At 41.9% G+C, this 23,007-nt stretch overlaps 1 protein-coding gene across 1 annotated transcript in view; it reads right to left on the bottom strand.

Annotated features, from left to right (window-relative positions):
• SLC25A13 (solute carrier family 25 member 13) overlaps window positions 1-23,007 on the bottom strand; it is a 188,539-nt gene that overhangs the window by 5,733 nt on the left and 159,799 nt on the right. Inside the window, exon 15 of the mRNA XM_066354073.1 lies at window positions 7,412-7,550. Within this exon, the coding sequence (XP_066210170.1) occupies window positions 7,412-7,550 (139 nt within the window). The remainder of the gene's footprint in view (window positions 1-7,411; window positions 7,551-23,007) is intronic.

Below are 23,007 nucleotides of genomic sequence, written 5' to 3'. Positions count from 1 at the left end.
AGAAAAGAGCGTTGCGCTTTTAGCCTGGATGCAAGTGTTGCCTGAAACTCCCTATAAAAAGGAGGAGAGAGAGAGGACCAAGGTGACCGCCAGGCAGTAGACAAAGTTCTCTAGCTCTTGTTCCTGACCTGACCTGAGACCTCCGCCCCATGCTCCCGACATGCTCTTGTCTACTCAGAGGCCAGTTCTCTGGTTCTGCTCTGACATGAATAGAACTAGTTTTTCCGGCCAGTGTTTTATGCTGTGGCATCTTTCAGTCCAGTTTCGGAGTCAATACGGTTCTGTTTCCTGCCTTCTGAAGGCTGCTGCTAACATTTCCTAGTGCCAAAAAAGGAGTTTTACAAGTGAATTTTCTGACATTTTAAGGTATTTGGGAGGAAGAGAGATGAATGAATATGCTCAGTCCATTACCTTGATCTAACCTCTTCATTACATTTTTAAAAAAGGATCTAACAATTGCTTTTAAATCAGTATTATTATTTTTTATTTTTTAATTTATTTCATAAGGGTGACATGGGTTAATAAAACTATATAGATTTCAGGTGTACACCCAACTCCACAAGCCTCCTTGGATTTTGTTTCTATATTGTTTTGTTCACAGGATTCCACACGAGTGAAATCATACTGTCTTTCTCTGACTGGTTTATTTCACTTAGCATATTACTCTCTAGGTCGGTCCATCTATGCTGTCACCAAAAGTAAGAATTCCTTCTTTTTACGGCTTAGTATTCCATTATGCAACTGTACCAGTTTTTTTATCCACTCATCTACTGATGGACACTTGAGCAGCTTCCAAATCTTGGGCTATTGTAAATAATGTTGCAATGAACACAGCAGTGCATATATTCTTTTGAATTAGTGTTTCTCATTTCTTCAGATATATTCGCAGGAGTGGCATCATTGGGTCATAAGGCAGTTCCATTTTAAATTTTTTGAAGTAACTCCATACTCCTTTCCACACTGGCTGCACCAATCTGCATTCCCATCAACAGTGGAAGGTTTCCTTTTTCTCCATATCCTTGCCAACAGCTGTTGTTGACTTACTGATGACAGACATTCTGACAGGTGTGAGGTGATACCTTATTGTGGTTTTAATTTTTATTTCTCTGATGATTAGTGACATTGAACATCTTTTCATATGTCTCTTGGCCAAATATGTATGCCCCCTTTGGAGAAGTGTCTATTCAAGTCTTTGGCCCATTTTAAATTAGATTGTTTGGTTTTTGGTGTTGAGTTGGATAAGTTCTTTATAAAATTGGTTATTAACTGCTTATCAAATGTATTATTAGCAAATATATTCTCCATTTAGTGGGCTATCGTTTCATTTTGATGATGGTTTCCTGTGCTGTCCAAAAACTTTTCCGTTTGATGCAGTCCCATTTGTTTATTTTCATTTTGTTTCCCTTGCTCAAGGCAATATATTAGAAAAAAATACTGCTATGAGAAATGTCCCAGATTTCACTGCTTATGTTATATTCTAGGATTTTTATGTTTTCACAACTTACATTGTTTTTATCCATTAAGAGTTTATTTTTGGTATGGTGTAAGAAGGTGTTCTAGTTCGTTGTTTATATGTATCTGTCCAATATTCCCAACACCACTTCTTGAATAAACTATCTTTACTTCACTGTGTGTTTTTGCTTCCTTTGTCAAAAATTAATTGAACTTAAAGGCAAGTTTATATTTCTGGGCTCTGTTTTTATTCCAGTACTGTGCTGTTTTGACTATGGCCTTGTAGTACAGTCATATATCAGGTAGCATAGCATGATTTCTCCAACTTTGTTCTTCTTTTTCAAGATTGCTGTGGCTATTTAAGGGTCTTTTGTGGTTTCATATAAGTTTTTGGAATATTTGTTCGAAATCTATGAAATACGCCACTGGTATCTTGATAGGAATTGCATCAAATCTAAAGATTGCTTTGAGTAGTATGGACCAAAAAGGATGTTAATTCTTCCTATCCATGAGCATGCTTCCATTTATTTGTATCTTCTTCAATTTCTTTCTTCATGAAGTCTTTTAATTTCCCAAGTAGAGGTCTTTCACATCTTTGATTAAAATTTATTCCTAGGTATCTTATTTTTTTGATGCAATTATAAACATGATATTTAGCCTCCATGTCTTTATGTGTTTTCGTTTTTTTCTTGCATTTGATTTCTAGTTTCATACCATTGTGGTCAGAGAAGATGCTTGATATGATTTCAATCTTTTAAAATTTATTAAAACTTGTTTTGTGCCCTACCATGTGGTCTATCCTAGAAAATGTTCCATGTGCACTTGACAAGAATGCATATTCTGCTGCTTTGGTGTGAAATGATCTGAAGATATCAATTAAATCCACCTGTTCCAGTTTGTCATTTAAGGCCGCCACATCCTTGTTGATTTTCTGTGTGGAAGATCTATCCATGGATGTCAATGGAGTGTTATTTAGGTGCTCCTATGTTGGGTGCATAAATGTCCACAAGGGTCATACTTTCTTGATGAATTGCCCCTTTTATCATTAAGTAGTGTCCTTCTTTGTCTCTTCCCTTTGTTTTGAAGTCTATCTTGTTGGATGTAAGTATTGCTACCCCAACCTTGTTTTTCTTTCTATTTGCATGAAATATCTTATTCCATCCCTGTACATTTACTCTGTATCTTTTGTTCTGAGATGCATCTCATGTAGACAGCATATATATGGGTCTTGTTTTCTTATCTATTCAGCTACCCTATGTGTTTTTATTGGAGCAATTAAGCCATTGATATTTAAAGTGACTATGGATAGGTACATACATTTTGCCATTTTATTCTTTTAACTATGTTCCTCTGCCCCTCCTCCCCACTTCATCTTTTGAAAAAGACCCTCTAACATTTCTTGTAGTACTAGTTTGGTGGTAACAAACTCCTTTAGCTTTTTCTTGTCAGGGAAGCTCATTACTTCTCCTTTAATTTTAAACAATGTCCTTGCTGGGTAAAGTAATCTTGGCTATAGGCCCTTATTTTCATTGCTTTGAATAATCTGATGCCAACTTTCTGGTCTAAAATGTTTCTGTTGATAAATCAGCCAACAGCCTATGGGAGCTCCCTTGTAGCTAACTGGTTTTCTTTCGCTATTTTTTTTATTTTCAACCTTTGCCATTTTAATTACGGTGTGTCTTGGTGTGGGCCTCTTTGGGCTCTTCTCGTTTGAAACTCTCTGTGCTTCCTAGACTTCAGTGTCTTCTACCTTCACCAGGTTAGGGGCATTTCCTGCCATTATTTCTTCAAGTAGGTTCTTGATCCCTTGCTTTCTCTCTTCCCTTTCTCTACCCCTAGGATGCTAGTATGCTTCACATTGTCCCCAAAATCCCTTCAACTATCCTCATTTTTTAAAATTCATTTTCTTTTTGCTGCACTGATTGGGTATTTCTACCTTGTCTTCCAAATTGCTGATTTGAACCTCTGCTTCATCCAACCTACTGCTTGTTCCTTCTAGTGTATTCTTCATTTCAGATGCTGTATTTTCCATTTCTGACTGGTTCTTTTATGGTTTCCATGTCCTTTTTCATGCTGTTGAGCATCCTTATAACCATTACTTTGAACTCTATATCTGATAAATTGCTTGCCTCCCTGTCTTTGGGTTGGATTTATGTAGTAGGTGTCCTGTGGGGTCCAGTGCTGCAGTCTCTGTGATCACCTGAGCTGGATGCACCAGGAGTCCCTTGTGTGGGTTAGGTGGGTCCTCCTGTTTGTAATTGAATCTTGATTGCTACTGGCCTGTTCATGTGTGGGACTGACCCTCAGGCTGGCTGACTGTGAGGTTCAACCCCGGCCACTGGGTGTGAGCTGCTGCTGTGTAAGTGCTGACCACACAAAGCAGAATCTGCCTCAACAGGGTCTAGGGCCCGCTGAGATCTCCCTCTGGATATGCTACTTGTGCAGCTCACTGGACCTTGCTCTGATGCTGTCTAAGGCTGGCCACTGGTTCTGTTGGTTCTGGACCCCTATGGAGGGACTCTGGTGCAGGCCAATGTGAGACGCCGCCTGTGCCGGGCCCTGGGTAACCTGTTTGGAGCCACATGTAATCCACAGTTCGTGGCTGCCTCTGCTGGGCCTGGGTGTGTGCGGGAAGGACCAAGCTGCACACCAAGGTTGGCTTTTGCCAGCATGGGGTCTGGGGGCAGGTTAGCTAAAGTCTCAAGGGACCCTGAGATGCACCTCCACCTGCCTCTGCCTGCCGGCTGCCTGCTAGGCTCAGTCACTGAAAAAGCCCCTGGCAGCACTCAAGTTGTAAGAGGTAGTTTCTCAGTAAGTCATCAAGTACGGATAGGGGGTATAAGACTCTCTTCAGCTAATCTTCAATTGGTTATTCAGGATGCTGCACTTCTAAATTCTCTTAAGCTTTATGTCCACATAATTAAGAAATCTGTGCCAATAGTACTTTTTTCCTAACTTAATTCTTGTACTGCATTTATAAAATCATGATCATAACTCTTCCATGTATGTGTATGGAACAGTGTTAAATGATACTCAAGATAAAATTGTCAACTACAGTTTGACTTGTTCCTATATCTCATCATTCTGAAAATTAAGATCATCTGATATGACAGATCACTCCATACAATTTGAGATGCATTAAATATAATTTATATGATATTATTTATAAACCATATTGAAATGTCCTTCATTAATCAAAAAGTAACATGTTAATTAGAATAAGACTTTGGTTTCTTAATTTCAGGCTCCGTGTTTCAGCCCTTGCCTTCTGACATACTGAGATACTCTGGCTAATGATTCCAATATCGGTTAGTCTTACTGTCCTGCGAATTAATAAAGTAGATGTTTTCAGTATTTAAAGATATTTTTAATTTATAACTAGATATATAAATTTTTTAAAAATCATTATTTTCTAGGTTTTGTGCCAGCCACAACAACCTGTTTAAAAGCTGTGTAGTTCTAAAGCAATCTAACTTCAAATTAAAACAAATTTTTGGATAAAGTAAGATAGTACTACTAAATTTCTATCAAAACATAGAACACATAATCATATTCATTTAATCCTAGACCCATCTTATTTATAATAGGATTGTTCTAGAAATATTATGTATTTTATATAATTGATCAATTAAAAATTTTATTGATTGCTTTTTAGAGACAGAGAGAGGAAGGGAAAGATAGAGAGGGGGGAGGAGGGAGGAGAGAAAGAAAGAGGGAAGCATTCATTTGTTCCACTTAGTTGTGCATTCATTATACAATTGGTTAATACTTATTGGGCATTTACTATACTCTAGGCACTAAGTCCTCCACATGGGTGCTTTCACTTGAGCCTCACAACCATACCCTCTAGTCAGTACACTAATTAACTCTATTTACAACCAAGGAAACCAAATCTTTGGGGAGATTAAGTGACTTGGTCAAGATCACTTATTATTTCATGGTATGTCAGTTCTCTCCATTAGGTCTTCAACCTTAATTCAAGTAAGTAATTTAAAACAAATTATAAATATTAAAACCTTTTGGTTCAAAAAACATCATCATTTATATATACAAATTATATGTAAAGGACACAGTGAGTCAATGGCAAGATGGAATTAAAACTAGGAATTTTGGCCCTGGCCGGTTGGCTCAGCGGTAGAGCGTCGGCCTAGCGTGCGGAGGACCTGGGTTCGATTCCCGGCCAGAGCACACAGGAGAAGCGCCCATTTGCTTCTCCACCCCTCCGCCGCGCCTTCCTCTCTGTCTCTCTCTTCCCCTCCCGCAGCCAAGGCTCCATTGGAGCAAAGATGGCCCGGGCGCTGGGGATGGCTCTGTGGCCTCTGCCTCAGGCGCTAGAGTGGCTCTGGTCGCAACATGGCGATGCCTAGGATGTGCAGAGCATCGCCCCCTGGTGGGCGTGCCAGGTGGATCCCGGTCGGGCGCATGCGGGAGTCTGTCTGACTGTCTCTCCCTGTTTCCAGCTTCAGAAAAATGAAAAACGAAAACAAAAACAAAAAAAAACCTAGGAATTTTGTATTCTTGTCTTGAAATCATGATTTTCTGATATAGGTGGAATGATCTCATTGTTACTCATATAACTAGGGTTCCTGAGAAGCCAGAAGGGGTCAATCCTGCCTCCTATGCCAAATTCACTGCCTTTGAGGAGAAATAATTAATTAAGAAATAAAGAAGAGCCTGACTAGGTGGTGGCACAGTGGACAGAGCATCGGACTGGGATGCAGAGGACCCAGGTTCGAGACCCTGAGGTCGCCAGCTTGAGAGTGGGCTCATTTGGCTTGAGCAAAAAAAAAAAAAAAAAGTTCACCAGCTTGGACTCAAGGTTGCTGGCTCAAGCAAGGGGTTACTCTGTCTGCTGAAGGCCCGCGGTCAACGCACATATGAGAAAGCAATCAATGAACAACTAAGGTGTCGCAACAAAAAACGGATGATTGATGTTTCTCATCTCTCTCCGTTCCTGTCTGTCCCTATCTATCCCTCTCTCTGTCCCTGTCTGTCTGTCCCTATCTATCCCTCTCTCTGACTCTCTCTCTGTCCCTGTAAAAAAAAAAAAAAAAGAAAAGAATTAAAGAAGAGCTACCTAGGTTCCTTCCTCCAGGCTACGGGCAGGACATGGGCCCACAAAACAGCAAGCAACATCTCAAAGCAGGGGGCTCTTCTCTGGAGACTTAAGCCACATATCAGATGAGAACAATACCTGTATCAAAACTGTCTGGACCCGGGCACCCCATGATTGCCTTAGGGTTTGTTAACTCATTAAATGTTTGTCACCACCTGGAGAGCTAATCCAGATTGTTCCGGCCTTTAGGGTCTCTGGACCAGGAGTAGCATCAAAGAACAAACTGATTCCTGCTGTGGCTATAATCAAATTTCCTCTAGGGATTTACATTGGGATGTAGAAACCAACCTCCACATCTACTTTTTTTTCTACTGATATTTTCACTGTAGTACTGGAAAAAGGACGAGTCATTTCTCTCTGGGATTCAATGAACACACACACCCAGCTCCTATAACCTTACACAGTGAGGAGGACTCAGGTATCTGATAGGACCGAGTGGTTTCTGGTTGTTACTTCATTTCTTTTCTGTAAATGATACTATTGCTTCAATTCTGGACAAGCTTTTATACACTATTTTGCTGAGATACTGCTAAAGCACAATTATTAAAAAAAATTTTTTATGAAGTGAAACTATGACTTAAAATGGAACTTGAACCGGAATCCAATAATAGCACCAAAGGCATCAATTTTTAATCAGCCCTTTCTGGAGTTAAGAAATCAAGTTTGTCCAGTAGTATAATCTGCCAGAAAGTAAGGTTAATTTCCTTCCCTTTCTTTTTCAGTAGCTCTTCAAAGCAATATATAGCCATCGTCTTACAGACCCCGTCAAGAACTATAAGCAAAAGACCCAGTGCAGTGGCATGGGGCTGGGGGTGGTGACGGAGCTCTGTGAGGGACACTTACCAGCTATGGCGCCAGCCAGAAGCAGGCTTCCGGGGCTCACCTGCCCGTCTTCATTTGCAAAAGAAGCCTTCACATGAGCATAGCACGGGAAGTAGATGGCCGAGAAAGGAATGTCCCGCAAAAAGCATGCTTTGGCACCCTGTCCGTTTGAAAAGGAAGGAGAAACCACATGAAACACACATCCCATTGAGAAGATTAAGCTTCTTTGGAACTTACCTCAGAACAAAGTATTTCCCGAGAAGACCGAATTGTACTCACAAGTTAAAAGAGAAACAGAGGGGGAAAAAAAAAAAAAAAAAAAAGAAATCATCCAAATTCTGCAAGTAATAAATCTAAATTTGCTTTTTAAGAAGGAAACTAACTTTATGGTGTGCCACGAGGAAGAAGGGGCAGTTCTTGTTTATTCTCACAGTAAGATTTCTATTAACACGTTTTTTGGAACTCCATCTGCGACATCTTTTGAAATCCCTACTGATGGCCGGTCTCTGGCATTTCGGGAGGGATTTGTTCTGAGAAGACGGGTAGCACCAACCAAGATACGTCTTTATTTCTACAGTAGGAAGGAGGAAAATTATATAGGTGGCAGGGGAAGGTTTGTTTTTTTAAAAATTGAAATGCTGATGAATGTGTTGGAGCCTTTCCCAGGAAAAATTACACATATGTATAAAATTATATACCTTTTCAAGGGGTTCATGGATTCCCTAATTTATTCACATACTTACCCCTACCCCCCAGGATTTATGAAACATTGATAAATGCCTGTTCAAAAGCCTTAAAATATTTACAGTAATTCCTACACATTTAAGAGCTGTGTGTGGAACAATTAACAACTAAAGCAAAGTCTTCACCAAATAATTTTTGGTGCCCGAGTGATGGTGTGGAGACCTTGAGAATCGGTGTGTGCCCAGAAATCTGATGAAACAGTTAATCATCTAATGAAAACTGCAGGACATACCTTGGTCTGAGGTAGGCTAAATGGGAAGGGTGTCATCCTTTTTTCAACACTTACTGATTTAATAGCATTTCTTGTACAGGTTTCTAATACCTAAAGCCTTCCACCAAATTCAGAGATTCTTCAAAGAAAATAATGACTCTATCCAGATTCAACAGATGCAGTCAAACCCAGTGACATTTACTGAGGTCCAGTGGTGTTGGATTTGGGGTGTTTTTGGCTGATGCTGGGCTCCAATCTGTCAAACTTTCTTAACACTACACATTTATTACGGTAGCCTTTCCTTTTCCAACATCTGCATTACACGCCTGGCTCAAACGGAGCGTGTGGGTAACAAAACCCTTAGTCTTTCTCATAGGAACCGCTATTAACACAGGTCTCCTGCAACTTAATTAGTGGCCTTAAACAAGTAACATAAGGAGGACTTATGTTTAATCCTATTAAACTTCATACTAGTTTGGCCCATCCTTCCAATCTGCATGAATGTTTGAAATCTGGACCCCGTCATGTCGCCTGCTCCTCAGTCAGCTCACCCATCAGTGTGTTCAGAGGCCTCTGTCCACTTGGAGCACAGATATTTCAAGAAAAGGAGAATCCAAACCATGGATCGCCACTCAGCCCACACGCTTCTATCTTGTCCACCCCTATACTGTCAAATACCCGAGGAGAAGAGCTACAGAATCCACCACACCCAAATTCCTCATTTTATACGTGTGCAAGATCACGCCCAGGAGTCAATTATGCCTATTATGGGCCACGCTACTGGCTTACTCAGGGGACATCCTTGGAGACAGTGCCAGAGATAGGAGTCTTGATTTCTTTCCTTGTCCCCCAGCTTTTCAGGGGAAAATGCACAGTATAACACCAAATCCATGTGTAGCATGCAGGCTTTTCTTTGATTAGTTTTTTAAAAGTTATAATGCAGGTAGTTACTGTAGAAGGGTAACACTATCACCCATTTGTTTGTCTTGTCTTCACTTTTCCTTAATTTTGCCTCCAGACCTTCCTGTAAGTTCTGTTAGCTATTTGCCCACCTGCAGACTCTATCCAGGAGATATTTAAATTAGATACCAAGTAACCAACTCAAATTAAGATCAGTTAAACCTTCACATCTGGTTCCCTCAATATAGTAAAATAGTATTGCTATGTTACTGACTTTCTAAAACAAATCACTTTGGAGTAAGTTTTTAGGCTGGTATCATTTCTCCTCCCTCAAGTCTGGCTTTTTACTAAATCCATTAGTTTTTACTTTTAATCTCATCTCCCAAATCTTTACATTTGAGAGCCAAACTGCAGTCCCAATATAGGCTCTGCTCATTGTTTTGCTGGCAATATTTTCCCCTTTAAAATGTTTTTCTCCTTTGACTAGGAAATATGAAGTGCTTGTCACAGACAACACAGAAATGTATTGAAAATCGAAACAGCTCCTAATTTTCACCAGTCAGAGAGAAACATAACAAACTACTGTATGTTTTGGAGTCTCCAACAGCAATACTAATAACCCTTCCATAGTTTGGGCCATGTTCCTGTGGTTCTCAGGTACGCCTTTTCTTCTCCTAAAATTCACGTTATTTGTTGTTGTTGTTTGTTTGTTTGTTGGCAGTATGGTCCAACATCTTCACTCTTCAGCCACACGGACTAAACTTCCTTTTCTATGTGTTATTTCAAAAACTCTTCTGCCCTGGCCGGTTGGCTCAGCGGTAGAGCATCGGCCTGGCGTGCGGGGGAGCCGGGTTCGATTCCCGGCCAGGGCACATAGGAGAAGCGCCCATTTGCTTCTCCACCCCCCCCCCCCTTCCTCTCTGTCTCTCTCTTCCCCTCCCGCAGCCAAGGCTCCATTGGAGCAAAGATGGCCCGGGCGCTGGGGATGGCTCCTTGGCCTCTGCCCCAGGCGCTGGAGTGGCTCTGGTCGAGGCAGAGCGACGCCCCCTGGTGGGCAGAGCGTCGCCCCTGGTGGGCGTGCCGGGTGGATCCCGGTCGGGCGCATGCGGGAGTCTGTCTGACTGTCTCTCCCCATTTCCAGCTTCGGAAAAATACAAAAAGAAAAAAAAAAAAAAAAACCTCTTCTGCCATCTTTGGTCTTGGCTATCCTCAAGATTAGGCCTAGTGTTCTCACCCTTCTCAAAGCTTTGTAATGACTTCACATCTCCATTTCCCCTCCTTGCTCCCGCTCGCTTCCTCCCAGGTGAAGCTACTCAACGCCCCATTCATCTGATCAATCAAGGTACCTATCACTCCGCATCTTCTTTGATGATTTTTAAGCTGGGAACATCAACCTCTTCAATACCACCCCTTCATTCATTTAACCCCAAATTCCACCCTTTCCACTGAGAATCCTTTAGCTAGAAGACAGACAGGGAGTAGATTCCACTGGGCTCCACACTGTCTACACTGTCAGTGCTGTGCTGAGCTCTCCTCTTGCTCTCGTACCCGCCTAGGAAAGTGCTGCCTACCTCAGACTGGAAGCCACCAGGGGCCAGGAACGGCTGTTTCATGGAATTAGAACACAAAACAAGACAAAAAGAACCCCAAAACAAAATCTTTGGCTGTCAGTTGGGGTCTAAGACACGTTCCCAGTGACAATGATTTAGCTTCGCCAATCCACACAGAAAAAAACCACAACGAAAAAGAGAAATGAGAGGCTCTGGGTACATAGTCAGGTTTCTCCAAGGCGAACGATCTCATTTCTTGGAAAACTATACTAGAACCCCAAACCAAGATTTCTGTTTTTCAAACAAAGATACACACTTTGCTGAAGATATAACAGAGCTGAGGAGGAAGCAGTCGATAATTTTGTACCAGAATGTTACTGTTAGAAAGAAAAGGAGAGAAAGACAGCGATCAGCCCCTCTTATGCTAGCTATGTGGCTTCATGTGAAGAAGCAGTGGAGTTTTCCCATGAAGGAACTCTCTCTTCTGAAATCAGGAAAATCAATCAGGTACCAGTGTGGAAACAACTGCCTAGGAATGGCTGTGATGTGCTTAAAGAGATGGTTGAAAACAGCCCCAGAAGACTGAGAGGAAAAATGGCTTAATCAAAACACAAATAAATAAAAAAGAACAAATCTAAGGAAATGCTGGGGCTGCGTTGGAAGCTCTAAAGGAAAAATGGATAGGAAGACGTTGCACTTTTCCTACCAGAGATCAGACAACGCATAATAAAAATCAAATAATTTATGCATACCGGAGCAAATATTAGACTACATAGGAGGTCTTAGGTTTCTGATTATCAGAGAAAAAGGAAGAAAAGGAGAAGTCAAGGAAGAAAGATAACGTGTGGAACAGCCACCATCTCTGCTCCACAGAGGCAGGACAAGTTAAAACATTTAAAAACTCAGATTTCCACTGACCGAGGTATGAAGAACCCCTGGCCCAACCCTCTCTGCTATTGCTGCGTATCCTGTGTCGAGCTTTGGGAGAAATCAAGCTCTAAACCTTCCTCATTGGTCAAAAATACTAAAGGCTGCTTTCTTCTGGAGGTGGGGGAGGAAGCGGGTTTGGGATAAACGAGGTGATAACGGTGAACGTCCGTGTAGTGTCCACTGCAGTACAAAAGTTAAGGGACAGTGGGGATGGAGACGTCCTTCTCCCTGCCTCTCCTGGTGTCTGCATGCTTCCGCAGCCCAGCACCTGCTCAGACATCTCCAGGCAGCAAATCACTGTCCTGAGTCGTGAAGTGCCTCAAGACTCTCTCACACCCCAGGCATCAAAGCCCAATTCCCAAGGAAAGCTAACTTCGGCAGAAGGTTGAAGAAAAAGGCACAGACTTATTAAATTTCCCTGGCCTCCTTTCCTGACCACTTCCTTCAGGTCTGAGGCACAGAGGCAGGTGCCAATTTGTAAGTCTGCCCCAGGCCATACCTGACCTGTTGCTCCGCACAATGAAAAGGGAAGCAGGATGTGAAAAAGGCTTTTAAAGTTCCAACGGTGAGAATGTCTCTCTCCCAGATTCCTTGATAAATCCTTCACTTTGTGGTGAACACCCATTCTCCAGCCCTACATCAAAACATAAACCTGTTTGACTTGAATTCTACTCACCCCATGTATGGCTTCTACTAGGCGATCAGCCACTCTGAACAGGTAACTTTATAATAAAGGGAAACATTCCGTGTTGCCCAAGAGCCTGCGTCAGCAACACAAAAATAATGACTATGGCTATTAAAAAAAATTAATAATTACAAATACAAAGTGTGTGCCACCTAAAATAAATCTTGACATGTTCTTGCCCCACATTTTCCTGTCTTAAGTCTTTCTCACTGCTTCCCTGGGGAGCCCCTCCCAGACGTGCTCTGGTTGGCCCTGAATTTGCTTTGCACACAGTAAAATCACTTGGGGAAAATTAATAAATACAAAATGCAATCATCTGATCTCTTACTATTCATTAAAGCACTCTTTCTCCAAAGAGGGGAAATTATTGGGTTTTTTTCCCCCATGTTAAATAAAAGACCCACTAATAACAAGCAGGAACAATAAAAGGGATCTCAGGGGGAGACCTACACATAAATAAACTGGAATCAAAACTCAGATCTAGTTTAATTATTGACTCTGGCTGCATTCCAATTCTGTATCATTCTGAAGTCTCGTCATCCTTCTGTGTAAGGTCCAGAAAAGCTTCTTTAAGGGACAGGCCTCACTTAACTTCAACTTAATAGTCTGCCGTCGACAAGCCAATGAGACTGGCTTAGAGACGCTGGCCACAGGATCACCATGACTAGGGAATTGGTTATTTTACTTCTCATGCTTTTTTGGATGTGGACACTGTGTTGAAAGCTCAGAGGAGCCTTACTCAATTCTGAAGTTGCTGGAATCACCCACTCAAGTTCACTCTGGCAGCTGTGTCTGGCACGAAATTGTGAAAAGATAGAACACATCCGGATTTGTATCTTACACACATACACACACTGCTATCTCAAATGTCTTTTCTTCTTCGCAGTCATCTTTTTTAAAATCTCTTCATCTCGGTTGGTATCACACCTGCCCAATCAATGTGAGGGGTAAAAAAAACAACAACACAACAGCCCTGAAGGATGGCTGCTGATAAAGAAGTCAGGGCCAGGGCAGGGCTTTTGGCATGCTAATTCCTGCTTATTCTAGCCATACCTGCAAACACAGCTCTAAACAGACTATTTCTAATACAGGGGAAGGTAATTACACTCACAAAGGCACCTCTGTGTCAGGGCCGGGCACCCGGAGCCAGCAGGTCTGGGAGACGGAGGCTTAACAGAGACTCCTGCAGTGAATGCACATTGTCTAGCAGGGGGGGAAATGCCAGACTGGGGGACCCTGCAGCATTCAAGACAACAGTGGTGCACCTTGTCTGGGAAGGTTATCTAATGCTCCTGGCACCTGTAGTCAGAGCCACCCCTCTTTTCCTAACTTCCAGGTTTAGAATTTATTTGGCATGTATAATTGTATATTTTGATCCTGGAGCTACAAACAATGGGCAGCATGTCATGTCTTGATCCCTTGGTTTCTCCTGAGCGAGTTAACCCTTGTGGTACAGTCTGGCCATACTTCTGCCCAGTCACGGCACAGTTAGGCCCACGTGGCTTGGATTTGAACAGAGTGAGTTTCAGTATCTTGCTGAGAAACATCACTGGTGCCAAGACCTGTTACGTGATTGTCACTGGACTTAAAACCATATGAACCAGCCAACGACGGGAGACTCAGTATCAGTGACATTGAAATGACTTCAATTTTAATATAAAATATCCGTGCCTATTATTTGTTTTCTTTAGCCCAGAGACTTTCAGGATACTGGTTTCTCTTTAATTGCATTGCATTTCGAACAAAGGCATTTGGCAACTGAAGGATTTTGGGTGGGAAACACCACTCCTGTGTCAGTGTGATTAGCTCTTCTCTACTATTGTATGCTGCTGCACCATCAGCAGGGCTTACCTGCCAGTGGCTAGAAACCTGAGAGAGAGAGAGAGAGAGAGAGAGAAAGGGAGAAAGGGAGGGAAAGAGAGAGAGGGGGAGAGAGAACTTAATGCCTTGTTAAGAAGATGCTCTTGATTCTTTCTCTTGATAAGTTTCATTCAAATGTACAATACTGCATAGGCAATGCCTGTGATTATGCCTCTTTTCTACTCTCCTTGCTGGAGACCCAAGGAGAAAGAAAAAGGTAACCCAATCCCCTTCAGCACACCCAACAGAGGCCATTTCTCTCCAACGTCAACCATTACGGCTGGTCGGTTAGCTGAGCTGGGTACTGTCTTCATGTTCCACCTTTCCAAATACAATTCTTAGAGAGGATGACTTCTCAGAGAGGAAGCAGATCACATCAAAGAAGTTGTCAAAATGAATCAGCTTAAATACAACTCTGTACAAATTCTGCCACTCCACACCAACAGCAGAAGCACTGCAGGAGCAGGAATGCAGACTTTGTAGGCAGAGACCTGGGCTCACCCTCTTGCTCTACCTTAGTGTCTGATGCTGGGTAAAGCTGTTAAACATTCTGTACCCCCAGTTCCTCACGATAAAATGTGAGTAACACCTGTATTGACATAAGAATTAATTTATGACCACTGATTAATATAAAGTACCCACTACAATACCTAGGACAAGGATCTTTAATAAAAGGCGATGATATAAAGGTAATTGCTATTATTAATGAAAAGCACACTGCCCTGTTGGAGCACAAAATGAAAATAGCTAATACATTCTTTAAACAACTAGCAACTAGAGGAGGAATCCTATGTGATTTCACATCTGAATTATAGTCGAGTTCTGCATTTGTCAGACTAAGAGCCAATCTCTTATTTGGAAGAAGACCTAATCCTACCAAATAGGTATAATTAGTTTGCTAAATTAATCATATCCCACATGGGAGTCTTTATCTGTCACAAGGCATATCACCTAATTTTATAGTCAATGAACATTTCTTCAACTGGCCATCTTTTAAGTGCATACCTTGGTCACAATAAGAAACCAGAGAAATGTAAGAATAGATTAGTAGACACGTGTGTCACTGCTGGAAAATATTATATATTCAGAAGACTCCATGGACAATGGATTAGCGGAGGTGTTTTCAATACTTTAAACATGAAGGGCAGTGTATTATAGTATACAGGTGTAGCTAAAATAAAACATGCTGTGTTAAAACTAATTCTGCAGGCTCTTAGCAAAAACAAACAAAAGAAACAACAAAACACAAACTGGATAAAAATGCCCTGTGGAAAGGCAGGTTACCGCCAACACAGGGCTGGAACCCTGGCATTTTATTGTCATGTGCTCTTGTAGATCTGAATTTTATTTTTTCAAAATGAGACTGCTAATATAATTAACTGTAAAAAGATTTTTTTTATGGCACGGGAATGATATGGTTATATTCTCTCACCTCCCTTAACAGTGATCACTTTGAAGGCAACAATACTCTATTCTATCTTTGTAGCTCTGACACTTACTAGATAGAACTAGCCCTTAACAAGTACTATTTGGTGAATAATTGGAAGCATGATAAAAGAACTTAACCATTTTCTAATATTTTAAAGAATCTTTTCTAGTCCCTTCTGCACACTCAACTGCTTTGGGCATTGTTTTATAAAAATAGTATTTTTCCAGGAGTCTCTTTTCCAAAGTCCAAAGTAGAATGCATGACCTAGAAAGGACTGTTGACCACAGAGTTTCAGAAGTGACCCGGGACTGGGCACAATGGAAGGAGCTAGTATTTCTGCAAGAATCCATTAGTTGACATCCCATAATTTAAAATTAATAATAAAAAACACATTATGTATATTATGTACTAAGTTGTATCCTATGTCCTTGACATGTATGTCATGTATGTTAGTAAAACCCCCACAAAAACCTTACGAATACATAGGTATTATTACTATATTCTTTTTTTTTTCTTTTCAGATAATGCATATAAAACACAGGGACAGAAAGATTAAAAAAAGCCTTTCCTCCCCCAGTTTGTTTTCTTTTAAAACAACCTTTAAGCAGAATACTATGAATAATGTCACATGACTTGCAATATTAATCACAAGTTGACACAATTTTAGATACAAAACCTGGCCCCTTGGGGTACCTGACACCTTCTTCTTACTTTCTCGAAAACTGCCTTTTAATAAAATGTCCAAAATGTTCATAGCCTGGCAGATATGTCTGGCAGAGTTATCAGGAAGGCATCACGTTATTCTTCAATGAGCACAAACAGGCATCGCTGGGCACAGGCACTGGCTCCACTGTCAGGTGCTGGGGCTCCCTGCACAGCATATGTGGTTTGAACTGCTACCCTGGCAACTAGGATAGGACTTGGGAAAACAAAAGGGCCCTCCTGCTTCACCATGGATAAAATAATTACAAATTTCTACAATTTAAGAAGAGTTGATATAAGATCTAAGGTACCAAGTTCTTATTTTAAAAAACAAAACAAAGCAAAATCGAGTCATTCTCCTATAATATCTAACATTTAAAAATAGCATTGGGTCCTAAAAGCAAGTAGGAAAGCCAATCATATACCTATCCTGGCCTAAGCTATTACACATTCATAATGTTTAGTGTCATGTCAATCCCTGTCACTTTCCTTTCCTGAGCACGTTCACTGTCAGCAGCGGCACCAAACCTTCTTAGCACACAACCTTGCTTTTAAACTCCCCGAGTCATCAGGCATGTGCTCTCCCCTGCCTGGCTCAACAGAGCTTCATGTGAAGCTCAGGTTTCAAAGAGACTGCACTGAGTTTGAAACCTGGCCTCTCACTTACTTACAAAGTATGTGACCTTAGACAAATTACCTAAACCCATCAAGCCTACCTTTCCTCAGCTGTAACTTGGAGCTTAAAAAAAAAACAAACCCTCTGTCTCTGCGTCCTTCCTGAAAGTCCTACCGCCATACTGGATCTTGCCATCTTCAGATGCTTAGTGACTCTTTCTCCACTCTGTGGAGAGAGACATGGTTCTCCCAACAAAATGAAAAGAAACAGTAAGTCTTCCCACCTCCTCCTCCTCTTCCTAACATTATCGCTCGACTCAATCTTTTCTTTCGGTCGCTGTACTCTTTCCCTTTTTCTCTTTCATAGTAATAGTGGGTTGTAGCTGCTAATATTGTCTCATAAGGTTTCAACTGCCACCGTTCTATTTAAAATGAGTTCTTAAAAATAACCACTGAGGCCTGACCTGTGGTGGCGCAGTGGATAAAGCGCTGACCTGGAATGCTGAGATCGCCGGTTCGAAACCCTGCACTTGCCTGGTCAAGGCACCTATGGGAGTTGATATTTCCTGCTCCTCCCCCTTCTCTCTCTCTCTCTCTCCTCTCTAAAATGAATAAATAAAAAGAAAAAAACAAACAAAAAATAACCACTGACCTCCACCTTTAAAGATCAAAGACCTTTGCTTGGCCTTCACTGCACTTGGTCTCTGTAGCCCTGATACAACACTCCTCCATCTCCTCCCAGGGAGGTCTCCTCCCCTCCACCAGCGCCCACGCACTGCTGTCTCCACCTGACAGCTGCTTCTGCTGCTCCTCCACGTGTACTTCTTTCTGCCACCTACATATGGGTGGTCTCTGGGCTCCATCACTGGTGTCTCACTCGCTTGGAGATCTCAGCCTCTCCCATAGCTTCATGCATACAGATGACCCTTCAAAGAGCATCACTAGTCCTCATCCCTTGGACAAGGCTCTCGTCCTACATTCAATATGGCAGCGTCAGCCAACAGTGGATAAGGAGTCAGGAGAGTCTCATCTCAGCCCCGCCCTGGCCTTCCTAACTCACCTAGTTAAAGCTCCTAAGTTTTCCGGGTTTCCACTCCTCAATGATAAAGGTAACATCAGATAGAAGTTCTTGTTAGGATTCTTGCAGCTTCTCAAATATTATGAAATGCTAATATTTAAAGTAGCACCATCCATTCAGGGGCTAAAGCCAGAAATCTGAGTCATCATTTGATTTTCCTTTGTTTTTCACTTCCCATAATTTTCCAAGACACTGTGAGACTCACACTCAAACACCCTTCAAATATGTCCACTCCCCACTCTATCTCCTCCATCACAGCCCTAGCTTAGGGCAATGCCATGCCCAGCCAATGTCTTCCAATTGGCCTCCCAGCCTTCAGTCTTGCTCTTCCACATAGCAGCACAAATGTGACCCACCATCTGCCCCCCACCCCAGCCTGGTTAACTACGACCCATCTCTCAAGACCAGCTCTCTTCAGAAAGCCTCCTGGCTTTCTTGCTGTGTCAGCTCACCTCCCTTAGGGTCCTGTGCACATCCCTCAGACAGCCTTCTCCGCCCCACAGGCGTCATATTCCAAGGATCCGTGTCCTTGCCTGACTGCCCCATGAGAAGGTGACCTCCTTACAGAACCATGCGTTACTGATTTATTTTCATGCCCCCTTGGGCAGAGCTTGCATGGTGAATGAATGGACGTGTCTGAAACTGGAAAAGCGACTTCTCGTATAATTAGCTCCTTTCTTTATGTTCGGCTTCCCCAATACCATGGTCTTCTTTGGTTATTACTTGCCAACCCACTCACTTTCAGTGCTCTGACGTCCTTGTCTATAACTTGGAAACACCTGGCTTTTGCTTACCCTTTGCTGGCTCAACACACACTCATCAAATGTCTACTTAGGTGCCAGAAACCGTAAGCAGCAGCAGTAAACAAGACAGGTCTCTGGCTGAAAGTGCACCCTGGGTAAGGGACACACCCACACAGAAGAAAACATCAGATGGTGAGGGTGCCCTGTAGAGGATGGGAGAGGAAATATGACAGCTAGTGACCTGGCTGTCTTTCTGAGCAGACATCTGGTGAGCTAAGACATGAGGGGAAGAGCCTTCGGGTGGCCTGAAAACCCAGTGGGAAAAGCCTGGAGCGTCCGAGGGCTGGAAAGGCAGCCAGTGCGGCCAGTGGAGTCGAAGGGGCACAAAATGAGGGTGGACAGGCGAGGCCAGCAGGGAAGGAGCTGGGCTCTGCTCTAGGTGCAACATAAGCTGCTGGATAAGAGACAGTTTCTGGAGGGCACACTGATTTCTCATTTCCTCCAGTTCCTGCTCGAACGCCATCCCATCCAAGAATGCCGTCCCTCTCCACCCTCTAAGTGCCCGCCTCCCCCAAGTCTAGCGGGCCACCGCCCTTCCACACTTCCCCCCACCTGTCTTCTTCCTCATCAAGGCTCTTAGCACCAGCGGATGTCATATATTTGTCTTGATGGCTGACTTTTTCTGCCCGCCAAAGTGTGAGCAGGGACCTGGATTTCACAGCCACACCCTAAATGGCTAGAACAGGGCATATAGTCAGCTTTGATTGGAAGTGTGTTGACTGAATAAATTAATCTGATTTACATTTTAAATAGATCAAGCTGGCTGTTGTGGGGCCATTGGATTTTGGGAGACAAGAGTCAAAATAAACCCATGAGGAGGCTTTCCCAGCAGTGCAGGTGAGAGTCATACGTGGGGAGAAGGGTGAGAACGGCCACGGTGGTGGCTGGAACCCCATATAATGTCCGTTGGTGTCAGAAAATCAGCATGGTACCATGTCCTCAAAGTAATGACTCAACAGTTATTTTTGTCATGTGGGGTCATTAGTTCAAAAAATGGATATTTTATTTGAAAGCTGCTAAATGAAGAAATGTTTCTTATGTACTTATATGTTACCAAAATAAAATGGACAAACTGATGCAGTTTGACAAAATCTTTAAACACTAAAAAATGCGCACACCCCACAAGCTAACATTTTCATTGCTAGGAATTTATCATTGGTATATACTCACAAAAGTATGTCAAAATGTATGTAAGGATATTCACCTTGTCTTTACTTGTAATATTCCCAAACTAGAAACAATATTAATACCCACCAGTAAGAAACTGCTTAAAAATACTTAAAAAAATACTTTCAATATTTTATACAGCTATTAAATAAAATGAGGAAAGAGCTTTAAGGTATATAGTGTGTTTAGAAAGATATTATTTTTGTTAAACCGCACACACACAAGACTGATATTGATATGAATACAATATTGGTATGGTGATAAAGAGAGGGAGGGAGGGAGGAGAGAGGTAAATATTGATCAAAGTAGAAGGTCTATTTTTTTAAAGACATATAAAAAACAAGGGATTAAAGGGGAAAGAGAATTTTACTTTCAGACATTTGAGTTATTTAATTTTTTTGAAACATGAACTTGTATTTTACTAAAAAAAAAAAAAAAAGATATCCCTTTGAGGGAAATAGAATAATCAGGAACATATAGCATTACTTGCTTTCTGATTTTATGGACAGTAGTTCCAGTGACTCATTTATACACACACAGTGAATGAAATGCACAACATGTGTGTAAGTATATGGAAATAAATTTTAATACTCTCAAATGCAGCGGGACAAAGGCCTGTGATTAGAACACAGTAGACACCACCCATATTCCTGAGTGAATTTCCAGGCTACAGCCAATGTGCCACGCTGGGGAACAAGCCAAAAATGACTTTCAACAATGTGTCATGGATCCCAGCTGACATTCTGTCCCTGACCATTTTTTGACCTCTCAGAGGCATAAACTGGTCCTTTGCTTCTTAAGAAAGCATCTTTTAGCCTTTATTAGCTGTGCCGGCATTTAATGTTAAATAATAAATTTCATTCCATTCCTAAGGTATAAGTAATCTGTCTCCTCATTAAAGCTTTGTCGGTTCCTATAGAAAAGGTAACATTCACAAGTACATGCAATACCAACCACTTTCTTTTCTATGACCATTTACTTTACTTACCTTGTGTGCTAGGGGCTTATGTAATAAAACAGAAGTTACCTAGAGAAAGGGGAGCATACCCTCATATATGCTTTAAGAAAGCAGTACAGCTGTAGATTTTTAAAAACTACATTATATACCAAATGCTCTTTCAAAGGCAGTTTTTTTTCTGCCTCTACTTCAATCACCTACCTACTATGTGCTTTAAGTAAACCTCTCTCAATGTTACCAAAGGGGGCTTTGTTTACAGGGTTCACTATAGCTATTTCTAACCTCAGGAATGTGAAATGTTTACCACATCCACTTTTGTTTTCAGTTGTAAATGTATTTCTAAAGCAAGTGTTCTAATTACCATTTACTGGGGAGTCACAGAATAGTAGGGGTATTTTGCAAGTCAATTCAGGAGAAAAATAGAAAGCCAGGTTAAGTCCAATTTAGGTGAGGTTAAGCACTGCGGGCCTAAACACACAAGACAGAGCCAACCACTCCCCCTCTCGGGCCCTGCATTGTCATGCTAACAACAGCACACAAAAGGACCCAGGGAAGGAGAACGAAGATTACCTGTCCCAACTAAAACCAGGACAGGAGCCTTCTTTTCAAAAACCCAGGAGGAGGCAGGCATACCAGGTTTAAAGGTATTCGGTCACTCTGGGTCATTTGCATCTTTCGCCCCAACCAAGACAAGAAAGTGAAAAGCATATTACTAAACAGTGCTGTGCTAAAACAAAAACATAACGGACACAGCAAAGCCAAAAGCGTGATGCCCCTAAAACGATGGACCCTGGATTGGGATTTCTGAGCAAGGAGGGGTGGGGTAAGGCAGGGGAGCCCAGAGATGAGAGTCGCAGGAAACCAGACCTGAGGCTGGAAGTTGTGATAATTAATGTCAATGGGATAAGCGATCGGGCTGAACAGAGTGGTGAGCTAGGATGATAGCAAATGAAGCCGAGGACAGCGATGACCCGCAGAGAGGAGGGGTTGCCTGATCACTCTCTCGCAAGAAATCAAGCTTCCAGAAGCTCAAAGTGTTTAGCGACTTCACTTGGTAATTACCAATGCACCCAAAGCGGCACCAAGCCCTGAGGAATGCCTCTGAACTCGATTAAACCACCAGACTAGTAATTAACCTAACTTTATATGGGAGAGGTCTCTTGCTCAAACTTGAGCAATCCTGCTCATTTCAGGAAAGCAATTTTAGCACAAAAGTGGAAACAAGAAACTTCTGAGCCTCAATTTCGGTTCAGATACTATGGTTGGCAGCCGCCGTTCTCCTAACTACAAAATCAGGAGACCAACTACTTCCAGGGGGTGTTAAAGGGGATTAAGATTATGAAACCCGGTGAAGATGAAAAGGACGAAGTCTCCGTTTTGTATCGTTTGCAGGTATTTAACAGTCTCTGTTTCTGTGTCAGCAACCAAGTTTCTGCCATTTTCTCCATCTAGACATTTCAGTAGCAGTCACTGCCACAGTACCTAAGTGTTTTTCACCAGACAACCTGTTGAAAGACTTCTTGGCAGCGTGTCGGAATGACATGCTGCTACATCATGTTATAGTCTGCGAGAGCCTCAACATTGGAGAGGGAGATGATTTTTCTCTCCAGATGATCGATGCTATGCCTCATGACAATACTGTTTATTTCTTACAGCTGGATAATGATTTGGTAAGTGAACACAGCTAGAATATTGTGTTCCAGGGCAAACACTCACAGGCTGAGCATTTAAAGTGCTATTTTGAAACATCAGCATGTTCATTCCAAAGCACCAGAGAATCTAAACTGTAAGGCAAGTACTTTACCCCCCGCCTCTTAAAACTAACCCTATAAAAGATGTCCATTATATTTGATCCTTACAAAGTCTCAGATCATGGGGTACTCTTCCCCTCACTTGACTTTGAGAAGTACAGATTACCCTTTGGGGAAGGCAAATTTACCTGAAACAACCTCAGTTATCACTAACACATATTTACCAAGGTTACC

Source organism: Saccopteryx leptura, chromosome 12 (assembly GCF_036850995.1).
Source record: "Saccopteryx leptura isolate mSacLep1 chromosome 12, mSacLep1_pri_phased_curated, whole genome shotgun sequence".
Lineage (NCBI taxonomy): Eukaryota > Metazoa > Chordata > Mammalia > Chiroptera > Emballonuridae > Saccopteryx > Saccopteryx leptura.
This window is presented reverse-complemented; position numbering and strand designations above follow the sequence as displayed.